General features: G+C 39.9%; 1 protein-coding gene across 3 annotated transcripts; it reads right to left on the minus strand.

The window, feature by feature from the left end:
* Positions 1–60: 60 nt before the first annotated feature.
* Positions 61–6,500, minus strand: LOC311490034 (uncharacterized protein). 3 transcript variants are annotated; one of them, XM_084547372.1, is made up of 8 exons: positions 6,242–6,500; positions 3,013–3,333; positions 1,889–1,972; positions 1,646–1,777; positions 932–1,057; positions 696–842; positions 468–553; positions 61–374 (listed from the first exon to the last, which is right to left on the minus strand). In XM_084547372.1, exons 1-8 carry the CDS (start codon positions 6,453–6,455, stop codon positions 315–317), a joined length of 1,170 nt encoding a protein of 389 aa, XP_084403498.1. In that variant the 5' UTR covers positions 6,456–6,500; the 3' UTR covers positions 61–314. The 3 variants fall into 3 exon arrangements, with proteins under 3 accessions (XP_084403498.1, XP_084403497.1, XP_084403496.1); XM_084547371.1 differs by having other exon boundaries at positions 708–842; positions 1,646–1,972; XM_084547370.1 differs by having other exon boundaries at positions 1,646–1,972.
* Positions 6,501–13,641: the final 7,141 nt, after the last annotated feature.

The following is a 13,641-nucleotide window of genomic DNA, read 5'->3' on the forward strand; positions in this document are numbered from 1 at the left end:
ACTGATTCCAAACTTGTACTACTACACTGGACAAATAAGACACACCTCTTCATATTGGATTCAAAGTATTTTATTTAATATTAATATTTTTAGGGGAAAATCATATTCATTTCATCACAGAGCATTAAATAGTCACATGAAATAGTCACCAATCAACAAGCAAATAAGCAAGGAGATGTAAATTGTTGCACAACTGTAATTAAAGCAGACATATTTTTGTATTAATAGATCAATCATGAGATTATTGAGATCCAACAAATGATTCATTTAGTGTGAGTTTGAGTCTGTTTTCACAGGTATTCATAGGTGTTTTGTCATGTTAGCTTTATGCTTTTGATCGCAACATTGCAGCCATCACAGTTAAGCTGGAGGAACTGTGAAAGAGAAGACAGACATTTATTACCAACTGTGAGCAAGGCATTTCAACATTTTAACATGGTACATATTCAAAGGTTGTTTGGACTTACATCAGATAAAAACTGTGAAATCGCTCTTCTGTGTTCATCTTGAGTGGCTAAAACCGAAGCCTCCAGGTGTACTATGACTGTTTGGGCTGAAAGAACGTAAGAGATGCGCAAATAATTATATGTTTTGCAACCTTAACAAAAAACGTGAACAATTTAAACATTACTGAGGAGTAGTACTGCATTTACAGCAGTTCATTTGCATTTGCTTCAGTTTGGACAATGACCAACCTGTACTGTTACCTGATGTAATTGTGCTGTTATCTGTTGGTGTTGTTGTATTGTTGCTTGTTTGACCTGGTGCTGTAGTAGAAGACATGTTGGATGCAGGGGTTGTGGCATTCATTTGTGTTGTATTGGGTGCTGCTGTGGAATTGACTGTGGATGAAGAAGTTATGGTAATATTTTTCTCAGTACATGTAGTTCTGCCAAGAATTAAATATATTTGTGTGTTGACATTCACTTACATCCGCAAGTTGAATTATAGTCTGGACAGCAGTCTCCAAGAGACACGCATATCTCGTCACAGAAACATCCCCTGGAACAGCTATTGTCCTGTCCAGGACAACACAGTGCTGGTGGACCTGCACAACCTGTAGCATAGATAGCACACTTAGAACATCTTCGTTGCTTAATTATTTTGTGAGGTGACTTTATAGCAATTGACAGGGTTTCCTATTGACCATCAACCAAGGACGTAAGTGTAGGACAAGCTTATAGAAAAAACATTAACAGTGGCTCATGGACACTGTAGTATATTATTCAGAAATTATTTATGAATGAATAAAGCTTTTGTACAAGAGAAAACGCACATTCTGTATGTGTATCTGGAAAAGTCACTAGTTTAGCATCACCGCAGGCAGGTCAGTAGCTCTTTGGCTCAAAAACTCTTCTTTTAGCAATAAAATCCGACATATTTTCAGACTCAGGATACTCAAATGATGGCATATACATATACAAGACAATAAAATACAGAGAAATATTCAGATGTAAGACTGGTCACCTAGGCTGTTAAGAAAAATTAAACATTAAAGTCAGCCATCAGAGTTTCCAGTGCTCCAATGACGAGACCCTAACCCTAATCATCAACCAATCATATGTGTTTGCTTCCGCAAATTTTGAAGCAAACTCTAATGAGCTCCTGAGCAACACATTTACCCAAGAAAATCATAAGAACTAACCTGTATTTGTAGAGGTTATGTTTGATGTTGTAGTTGTGTTGGTAGTTGCTGGTGTGGATGTAGTACTGCTGTTTCCTGTGCTGGCTTCTGTAGAGGTGCTGTTTGCTGTGTCAGGGGCTGCAGTGGCATTGACTGTTGATGTTGAAGTTGCGTTTCCGTTAACTACTGTCGGGGTAGTGCTATTGGTTGTAATGTTGAGTGGTGTAGCTGAAGAGCGTGGGGTCACGACAGTGACGCTCGTACTCAGGGGTGCAGACGTTGTAATGTTGCTCGTTGTGTTGGCAGTTGTAGCAGAGGCTGTGGGAGCTGAAGTTGTGTTGTTTTGTGCTGGAAGAAAAGGTGGGAGAGGACAAAAACATTATTTATGGCTGCCACAGTGGACTTTCTACAACAGTGGAAGTGTATGGTTTCCATGGTCCACATCTACTGGATTGGCATCAGCTCAACATTAGAAATAAGTCAAATGGAGGAAATAAAAATGCAGTAGCCATGACAACACATCTTATCCTCTAAAAACCACAGGACAGTGACTTTAACACACGAGCTGCCACCAACATTTCGCATCCCATTTCCTGTTCCACTTACTACTTCAGGCTTCAGCAGAGCGTATACATTGACTATCATTAGTTATGAAACTCTTGATATTATTTTGGGGACAGTGGCTCCTCTGGATAGCTAGTTGGTCTTGTTGTTAAAGTCAATGTCCAGTTGTAATTGTTTGTTAACTGTATGCAATGTTTTTGGCTTTGACTCTTTCTGGCAACGTAAGCTTTCTGACTCATAGGTGAGTTCTTGAGCTGAGCAGAGAAGGAAAACTCTCTCGTCGCCATGTCGTAGGTTTGTTGTGTTCACTGGAGTGGTGACGACTGTTTCCATTGCATTACAGACCTATGATGGAATGATAATGATTGTTCCAGATATTAGTTACACCCTCAGGTATACTGGGTATACTGAGTTGTGTCTTGTGCTATACATAATTGTTATGGAAAATGACATGAAAACATTAATTAATTATTGCATTATTTTTTTCTTTGGCATGTGACCATGGTATAAGTGGGATAATGCCTTTGGAGTTGTCCACCATGAAGAGTCTGTAGACTTTGTGCAAGCAACTGTTCCAGCCTTGGTACTGTAATTGTTTACAGTGCAGATACGTTCCAGTCAGTATGTGCTCTTCTTTTAGCAATAAAAATGCATCACAGTTATGTTAATCATTCAAGTCGGCCATCAGAGTTTCCAGTGCTCCAATGATGAGACCCTAACCTCAATCATCAACCACTCATATGTGTTTGTTTCAGTAAATTTTGAAACAAACTCTAATGAGCTCCTGAGCAACACATTTAGCCAAGAAAATCATAACAACTAACCTGTATTTGTAGAGGTTGATGTTGTAGTTGTGTTGGTAGTTGCTGGTGTGGATGTAGTACTGCTGTTTCCTGTGCTGGCTTCTGTAGAGGTGCTGTTTGCTGTGTCAGGGGCTGCAGTGGCATTGACTGTTGATGTTGAAGTTGTGTTTCTGGTAACTGCTGTCGGTGTAATGCTATTGGTTGTAATGTTGAGTGGTGTAGCTGAAGAGGGTGGGGTCACAGCAGTGGTGCTCGTATTCAGGGGTGCAGACGTATTGTTGCTTGTTGTGTCGGTCGTTGCAGTAGCAGAGACTGTGGGAGCTAAAGCTGTGTTGTTCTGTGCTGGAAGAAAAGGTGGGTGAGGATAAAAACATTATTTATGGCTGCCACAGTGTACTTTCTACGACAGCGAAAGTGTACGGTTTCCATGGTCCACACATACAATGGTCTGGGTGAATCCTCGATTCTGATTGGCTGCATGGTGTCCATTCATTTTTTACATAGGCAGCCTGTATTTAACAGGCAGCCTCCTTTTACAATTTTTTTTGCATCGTGTTAACATGCTAACACCTGTAGAAATATATCCACATCTACTGGATTGGCATCAGCTCAGCATTAGAAATAAGTCAAATGGGGAAATAAAAACGCATTTCGCCATTTCGTAGGAATGTTGTGTTCACCGGAGTGGTGACGAGTGTTTCCATTACATTACAAGCCTATGATGGAATGGTTGTTCCAGATATTAGTAACACCCTCAGGTCAAGGGGAACTATTGTTTTTTACAACCTGGACCTTATTTCTAGCATAAAATACCATCGTTTACTCATCCATATAAGTTTTGTGTCATTTGCACTCGTTCAGGAGATAATTAGGTCAGTGTACAGGCATATAGTGGGAGTGACTGGGGCACCCTCAGTTCAGCGGGTATATATATATATATATATATGGTCATTTTAAAAGTAGCTTGCGAGCCAAAAAAGTGTGGGCACCCCTGCATTAGTGCTATTCCCTGTTGAGTCTGGGGTTACCTGTTATCATCATCTGGGGTCTGTAGATTGACCTACAGATTCCGGATGACGTCTTCTGACCTGGATGATGTCATCTCTGAGCGCTGTGCGCACCTGCGATGGTCGGCTTGTTTTCCTGTAATTTGCTACTGCTAGTTTTTTGCAACATGGCTGAATAGTTTTCCGATTCTGAGGTCGTGGACGAACCGTAGCAGAGGTGACATCATCCAGGTCAGAAGACACCTTCTGATGTTATCTGATGATAACACGTAACTCCGGAGCCAATGGGGAATAGCACTAGTGTATCATAACAAAACATTGGCGCTCCCGCTATATGGATGTACGCTGATCTCCTGAACGAGTGCAAATGACACAAAAGTTATATGGGTGAGTAAACGATCGTATTTTATGCTAAAAAATAAAGTCGAGGTTGTAAAAAAAACAGTAGTTCCCCTTTAATTAAAAGCATTATTTTTTTCTTTGGCACGTGATCGTGGTATAAGTGGGATAATGCCTTTGGAGTTGTCCACTATGAAGACTGTTCCAGCTTTGGTACTGTAATTGTTTACAGTGCAGATACGTTCCAGTCAGTATGTGTGAATATAGGAAGGAACAACACCCAATTATTAATTAATAATCACACAGAAATCTCATGTATGGATAAACATGAGTTGGTTACATACTGTACGTTGACAAATGAGAGCCGTTGACGTAGAAAATGCAGCTGTTAGATCCCTTGGTAGGAAAGTTACAGAATCTGAGGTCAGTTGTCTATCTTTGTTACAGACAACATGAAGTTCCAGTTGTTTAACAGTTCAGGAAAGCCCAGCAAATAATTAGCGCACATTTCACAATACTCTGTAGTCCACAAAGTAAAATACATTTTTTTTGGCATGTATACTAGAAGGTTCACTGAGGCCATCCACTTGGCACGTAAAGACATTACTGCAGATAGGCACATTGTTAGATTATAATTGTTCGTACCGATAAGGAACAGCTTAAAAAAAAAGAAAGAGGAAGCAAACCAAAAAAAAAACATATGAGAACTATGCTTTCCATTACCTTGGTAGAAAAACATCACTCCTTGATAAAAAATGTTGGCACCATAATCTAGGTATCCAACTGTGTACAATGTTAACACCATCCCAGAGGGTGTTGCAGCACCCACATCACCCCGGCTTCCTGTGGTACTGGCTTCTTAGGGACGTCTCCTACTGTCATAGAATATTTGGCACATTGCCACTGCTGAAGTTTTAAATTTTACCAGCCTCCCTGGCTTTGGGCCCCAACGACTTGCCTGTCTTGCCTCTGGATGTAGCCAGCCAAGTAGAGCCACTTACTTAGGCTGCCCTATCTATATTGTCTGATTTCAGACTTGACAGAAGATATCAGACCAAACACCCACTAAAAAGATCATTTAAATCCTGTGTAATGCAGTAAAAGAGACATGAGTAACCTTTCTGTCAATAGTTTATTTGATTTTGTTACTAATGTAAAAATGATGGTAATCTTTCATAGTTATGGTTTTGTACTATACAATATGTGACGGTTCTTTGGATCATCACCATCATAATCAGATAAAGCACTGGATTTGTGTCAATGTCAATCAAAGTATATGTTTGAAAAAGTCAGAATCTAGTGACGACTGCAAAATCATATGGACTTCCAAACTACGTTTCGATAAAACGTCAACTGATTTCATGGGACATGAAAACACCCACCTGATTAATTATTTTTTGTGACATTTCATATGTCTCTTTTGTTTTCTTCAAATTAGCTTGACAGTTGGGATAGAAACATAGTTAATGAGACCACATGTGCACTGAACCCTCTATCATAGTCATCTACCATGGTGAATGGTGTTATTATAGCCTTTACATTAATTCCTGACATAATTTGTATCTTCTGCATCTTGCACTGTTGTTTCCTGCCGCTGTAACACCCTAATTTCCCCACGGGGATGAATAAAGTCTTATCTTATCTTATCTTATCTTATCTTATTTCTTTTCTCTAGCAAATATTAAAACTGATGAGTAATTTGTTAATCCGATTGATTAAGTCATAGAGTAATTTTCCATTGGTGAGCATGACTTTAGCCCTGATGGATGACTCAGACAGACTGTTGACATTTCTAGTGACAAATAAAGATGGCTGTACGTGAAGGTTTGTACTCGGTAGCAGTACCACTGAAATCTAGTGAGTTCTGAAGCTAACCAGTGTAAATGCAATGATATTTTACTTACCAGAGCAGAGAGGTAGCAAAGCCACAAGGAGCGCGAAATACAGTGGAAACCAAGCCATGACTATGACTATAGAGTCCGCTAAACAAGAGCCAACTGAGAGCAATCTCAAGTACATCAGATACCTTTCATGTCTTGTAAGGGTGGAATGATTTTCATTTCCGTGTTGATTCACTAATGGGCTAAGAGTAAAATATGGGTTACAGACTGGAGACATGTAGGAATGCGGTTGCTGCTATACTTGAATGACAACTGAGCAGAGCTGTTTCTAAACTGGATTTCGAAAACACACAGTTAGCTATTTAACAGCTTTCACGGTTTGCTTCAGTTCATCAAATGATCTCTAGTTACTGAGATCATTTCACAGGCGGGTTTGATGTGTCTCATTGTCAAAGTGAAGCTCTCACAGTTCTGCTGCAGAAAGGTCAGGGGTACAGACAGTTTGTCTGAAGACACCCGCTGATTACCCAACCATATGGTTTTGTGAAACTTTCACTGTATGACGTATCATTGTGGTCTTAAACGGGTGACGATGTAGCACTGTTGGTTCTTGTTGTTGCGTGCTGTTATTGAAGAGATTGCGGATGTTGAGCATTCTATATTTGTCAGTGAAGTGAAGTACTGCTGAGTTGCGCTGAGTGCTGTCATAATAGGAACTACGGTTAGAGCCTACTCCTAGTTATTATGTTCAAATAGGCTTGTTAAGCCGTTACATTTCCTTCACTTTAAACTCAACGGTGCAGAGGTGAAGGAGAAGCCAGATCTCAGTCCAATTGAGCGCCCGTGGCATGCGCTGGACAAACGAGTCTGCAGGCCTACAGGTCTTAAAGGATCTGTTGTTAATGTCTTAGTGCCAGATACTACACACCATCAGTGATATTGTGCAGTCCATGCCTCTACAGGTCAGGGGTTTTTTGGCGGCTAAAAGTCAGTCTACACAATATTAGTCAGGTGGTCTTTATGTTGTGGGTGATCGGTGACTGTTGTATGAACATTTCCGTACCTGTCAGGAACACTTTTGTCCATCCCTCTGTCTTCATATTCGTTTTTAAAGGTGGTTAAAACATTTGTGGTTGTGATAGGAAACATGAAACACTGAGGTTTTTTTTCCTCAAGCTGTAATAGCATGGTTAAAATAAGAAATAGAAACATTAATTGCAATAATATTGAGGTGTACCTAACAGATAAATAAATGTATTTGGTCAAACGCTGATAGTGAGGAAGTGATGATAAAAGGATAAATACCATTAGTGCTACATAATAATCCGCAATGTGCAAAGTCCTTTGTCCATTATTGCAAGAAATCAGTGTAATTTCCAAAAGTACACTATCTGTCCAAAAAAAATTTATTTAATCTTTGATTTAACTAAGCAAATAGGTACAAGGATAATTACTACATGGGCGATTATCTTTCAGCTGGCAACAAGTTATTTAACCCCAACTGATGCAATGAGTAGCTTCTCATTTCTTAAACAACCATACTGAAAGACATATCCCGTGGTTGTGGAAAAGATGTTAGTCTGTTTGAGAAGGGTCAAATCATTGGCATGCATCAAGCAGAGAAAACATCTAAGGAGGTTGCGGAAACTAGTAAAACCAGGTTAAGAACTATCCAATGCGTTATTAAAAACTGGAAGGATAGTGGGGGACCATCGTCTTCCAGGAAGAAATGTTGGCGAAAATAAATCCTGATCATTTAAACGTTTGGTGAAATCAAATTGAAGAAAAACAGCAGTAGAACTCAGGGCTATGTTTTATAGTGAAAGTAAGAACATTTCCACACGTACAATGTGAAGGGAACTCAAGGGATTGGGACTGAACAGCTGTATATCCTTAAGAAGACCACTAATCAGTGAGGCTAACTGGAAAATAGGCTTCAATTTGCTAGGGAGCATAAAGATTGGACTCTGGAGCAATGGAAGAAGGTCATGTGGTCTGATGAGTCCAGATTTACCCTGTTCCAGAGTGATGGGGGCATCAGGGTAAGAAGAGAGGCAGATGAAGTGATGCACCCATCATGCTAGTGTCTACTGTACAAGCCTGTGGGGGCAGTGCTATGATCTGGGGTTGCTGCAGTTGCTCAGGTCTAGGTTCAGCAACATTATGTTGCCCAAAGAATGAGGTCAGCTGACTACCTGAATATACTGAATGACCAGGTTATTCTATCAGTGGATTTTTTCTTCCCTGATGGCACGGGCATATTCCAAGATGACAATGCCAGGATTCATTGTTCTGTGTGTTTGTTTTAATGTTTATATTTAATTACCATTTGCTAAAATAATATAGTTATTTTAACTCCTCGTGGGTTAAGATAAATGTCAAAGAATTGTTTGCGCCTGTAGAAAAATAAAATACATTACCTCACAAACTGAACTACATTACTGTGCCCTTGTCTGAACTGGCACAAGTCCTGGGGCCTCATCATTGGTGTGAGTTTGGGGGTATGCTACCATCTGCTGGTGGTGATGTGACACCATTAAACAAAATATGTGTGTGTGTGTGTGGGGGGGGGGGGGGGGGAGGGGGGGGGTGACAATGTTAATATTATACAATGTTAATATTTTACGATACTCGTGAAAGTCATTTAGACCCGTTTCTTTTATAAGTGTTTCTGCAACTTGTACAACCAGACCTGTGGGTGTTGTGGTGGTAAACTCAACCCATTACTGATAAGCACATGTACTTACTTTCAGGAATGATAAATATGATAAATATGATAAATATGTTGTTTCTGTAATTAAGTGTGTGCAGTGTTTTTTTTTTTTTTTTTTTACAGTGTAACTATGACTACTTCTTTAGTTGTCTTCTAAGGCGTCACACCTAGAGCATTCCTTTTACTTGCCAACCAGAAAAACATTTGGCAGGCAGAAATAATTACTTTAATTGTTATTGTGCAGTGACTATAGTAGCCAAGTGGATCTGCTTGTTACTGCCACACCTAAACTATTATTAGGCTTATTATCTTTGGTTATCTTGTCACCCGCCCGATGACAGCTGGGATAACCCCCCCCCCCTAAACTGTAACTGCAGTGTGAGACGGTGCTGATGGCTGGTAGATCGCAGTTGAAAACTATACATCTGTGGTCAGATATGGTTAAATCAATCAAGTCTGTGATAGTGGTTTTCATACCCAGAGAAAATGCTATGTGTCTGACCACGCGCATGCTGATCTAAATTAAAGGAAGATGCGATGGTACAACCTGCACAGCCTGTAGCATAGATGGCACACTTAGACCCTCTGTGTTGGTTAATTATTTTGTGAGGTGACTTTATAGCAATAGACAGGGTTTCCTATTGACCATCAACCAAGGACGTAAGTGTAGGACAAGCTTATGGAAAAACATTAAAGGAGAACTCCGGCACAAAATGAACCTGGGGTTAATAACACATGTGTACCGAGTTCGACCGTTCTCTGGTATTTGTTTTCATGCATTTGTTTTGTTAGTCAAATGTGACCAGTTTTCTTACAAACCGCTAATTAGCGTATAATGCTAGCCTTCGGGGCACACTTACACATAAAAAGAAATCGCTATTTCTATACCACTAACAAGGCTCACAATATCACCACACTTACACGGTAGCATAACTAGGGTCTCTACATGTAAACCGAAGCATTGAGAACTTTGCAAGTATACAGGCAGTTTATTAAAAAAGGAACACAGTACCGTTCATGTCTGGCTCGCATATCCAGGCGGGCGCCATCTTGGGGAAACTGAACTGTCTGTTGCCGGAAGAAAGCACTGAGAGCATAGAGAAGCACTGAACGAAGCGAAGTGAACACAATTTAAAATATTTTGTTAGATTCAAGCACAGGTAGTGGCTGCTTGGACATAATCTTTTCTAAAAATTTTGAAATAAAAGGCAGCTTGGAAATGGGTCTGTAGTTTTGAAGTTCCTGTGGATCCACTCCTGTTTTTTTTAGCAATGGGTTCACACATGCAGTTCTAAAATAATCAGGGACACAGCCAGTAGACAGAGAACTGTTAGAAAAATGACACCAAACAGAATTCATGACCTTAGACATGGAGGTATGACATATAGAGGGTTGAATGTCACTTTCATATGTGATACCATTTCTAAAAGTTCAGTAATAGTGATGGGGTAAAAAAGTGATTAAAGATTAAAAAAGATTAAAAGTGTGAAGCTGGAGATGTGTGATCTCTGGGTATGTAGAGCGTGGAACGATAGACCTTCGTATACCATTCACTTTATCAGTAAAATACGATAAAATTATTCTCTTCTTCCTTTCCAGTTTATTGAATTGCAAGTATACGCCCTTCATGAGATTAAAATGAACAACCAGACCAGATTTCTTCCACCTCCGCTGTTTTCTGTATTCCCTTTTGTGACTGCGGATTTGGTTGGTTATCCAGGGCTGCCTTTTGACTGATGACATGGATCTAACCTTCAGTGGTGCAACAGAGTTTAGAGCAGGCAGACAGAGTTGAACTGATTAGTTAGGTCATTTGTGTTGGAGTGATCGGAAAAATGGAGGTAAAGGTTGTCAGAGAGAGTGCTGAATTGAGGAATGCTTTGGTCATTAAGGAAGCGAGAACTATAACTGCAGTATGAGACGGTGCTGATGGCTAGTAGATCGCAGTTAAAAACTATACATCTGTGGTCAGATAAGGTTAAATCTGTCAAGTCTGTGATAGTGGTTCTCACACCCAGAGAAAACGCTAGGTCCAGGGTGTGCCCGTTCTTACGTCTCTGACCACACGCATGCTGATCTAAATTAAAGGAAGATGCGATTGTTAGGAATTCAGTAGCATAGGAATTAGTAGAATCATCAACATGGATATCAAAATATAAAATAAGTTATGGTAATATTTTGTAGATGTAGATGCCAAGAATTAAATATATTTGTGTGTACTACTACTTGTACTACTACACTGGACAAATAAGACACACCTCTTCATATTGGATTCAAAGTCTTTTATTTAATATTAATATTTTTAGGGGAAAATCATATTAAACAGAGCATTAAATAGTCACATGAAATAGTCACATGAAATAGTCACCAATCAACAAGCAAATAAACAAGGAGATGTAAATTATTGCACAACTGTAATTAAAGCAGACATATTTTTGTATTAATAGATCAGTCATGAGATTATTGAGATCCAACAAATGATTCATTTAGTGTGTGAGTTTGAGTCTGTTTTCACAGGTATTCATAGGTGTTTTGTCATGTTGGCTTTATGCTTTTGATCGCAACAGTGCAGCCATCACAGTTAAGCTGGAGGAACTGTGAAAGAGAAGACAGACATTTATTACCAACTGTGAGCGAGGCATTTCAACATTTTAACATGGTACATATTCAAAGGTTGTTTGGACTTACATCAGTTAAAAACTGTGAAATCGCTCTTCTGTGTTCATCTTGAGTGGCTAAAACTGAAACCTTCAGATGTACAATGACTGTTTGGGCTGAAAGAATGTAAGAAATGCGCAAATAATTATATGTTTTGCAGCCTTAACAAAAAACGTGAACAATTTAAACATTACTGAGGAGTAGTACTGCATTTACAGCAGTTCAAACTTTGCATTTGCTTCAGTTCGGACAATGACCAACCTGTACTGTTACCTGATGTAACTGTGCTGTTATCTGTTGGTGTTGTTGTATTGTTGCTTGTTTGACCTGGTGCTGTAGTAGAAGACATGTTGGATGCAGGGGTTGTGGCATTCATTTGTGTTGTATTGGGTGCTGCTGTGGAATTGACTGTGGATGAAGAAGTTATGGTAATATTTTTCTCAGTACACGTAGTTCTGCCAAGAATTAAATATATTCGTGTGTTGACATTCACTTACATCCGCAAGTTGAAATATAGTCCGGACAGCAGTCTCCAAGAGACACGCATATCTCGTCACAGAAACATCCCCTGGAACAGCTATCGTTCCGTCCAGGACAACAGAGTGCTGGTGGACCTGCACAGCCTGTAGCATAGATAGCACACTTAGAACATCTTTGTTGGTTAATTATTTAGTGAACTGACTTTATAGCAATTGACAGGGTTTCCTATTGACCATCAACCAAGGACGTAAGTGTAGGACAAGCTTATGGAAGAACATTAATGGTGGCTCATGGACATTGTAGTATATTATTCAGAAAGTATTTATGAATGAATGAAGCTTTTGTACGAGACAAAACGCACATTCTGTAAACTCTTCTTTTAGCAAGAAAGTCCGACATATTTTCAGACTCAGGATGTCATGTTTTTCTGTAATGGTTTGATTAATTTCTTGGCTTTCTGTTTATTGTAGTTTGTTAAGTTCTTGTTTTTTTACAGTCATGGTTTAGTAGTGTATAGTTTTTCTGTTTTCTGTTTCCTGTTTTATTTTGTTAAGTTCTTGATTTCCTGTTATGTGTTATTCCCTGTGTTTTTCCTTTTGATTAGGTCATTGCTTTCATCTTGTGTTATGTCTTGACTTGTTTCACCTGTGTCTCGTCACCCCTGTGTTCCCCGTGTGTATAGTGTGTATATATAGCCCTGCCTTCCCCTTTGTTCCTTGTTGTGTCATACTGTTTCTATGCCTCGTTCATGTCTTTTAGGTCATAGTTTTTTCATGTCTTGTTCAAGTTTTCATAGTGTTTTGGTGTTTTGTTTTTTGGATATCCTGCCTCGTCTGCAGTGCTTTTGGTTTTTGTCAGCTCTGAGTCCTGCATCTGGGTCCTAACCTCTTTACCTCGCTACCCTTCTTGACACAGGATACTCAACTGACGGCATGTACCATACACAATAAAATGAAATAGAAAGAAACATTCAGATCCAAGACTGACCAGCCTGCTGTTAAGAAAAGCAAAAAACAAAACACAAATTAAAACTGCATCACAATTATGTTAATCGTTTAAAAAAAAAAAAAAAAAAAAGAAAGTACGGGTTGGCACCAACACATCCAGCACCATCACCCTGAACTCAGAGGCCCTCCAGGGATGTGTGCTGAGTCCCCCCCCCCCTTCACTCTACTGACCCATAACTGCACATTGACAGATAGCTCCAACCTATTCATCAAGTTTGCGGACAAAATGACTGTGGTGGGTCTCATCAGCAATGGAGATGAGACCCACTACAGGAATGAGGTGAGCCGCCTATGTGGTACAATCTCTCTGAATGTGGAGAAGACAAAAGGGATTGTCGTGGACTTCAGGAGAACACCTGACCCAGCATGCTGCTGTGGAAAGGGTGAGCAGCACCAAGTTCCTGGGTGTGCACGTCACAGAGGACCTCTCCTGGACTACCAACACAGCATCACTGGCAAAGAAGGCTCAACAGCGCCTCTACTTCCTTCGCAAACTGAGGAAAGCCAGAGCACCGGCCCCCATCATGTGCATATTGGCACTATTGATAGCATCCTAACCAGCTGCATCACTATGTGGTATGGCGCCTGGACCTCGTCCTGCCGTA

Source organism: Chelon labrosus (assembly GCF_963514085.1).
Source record: "Chelon labrosus genome assembly, chromosome: 6".
Classification (NCBI taxonomy): Eukaryota; Metazoa; Chordata; class Actinopteri; order Mugiliformes; family Mugilidae; genus Chelon; species Chelon labrosus.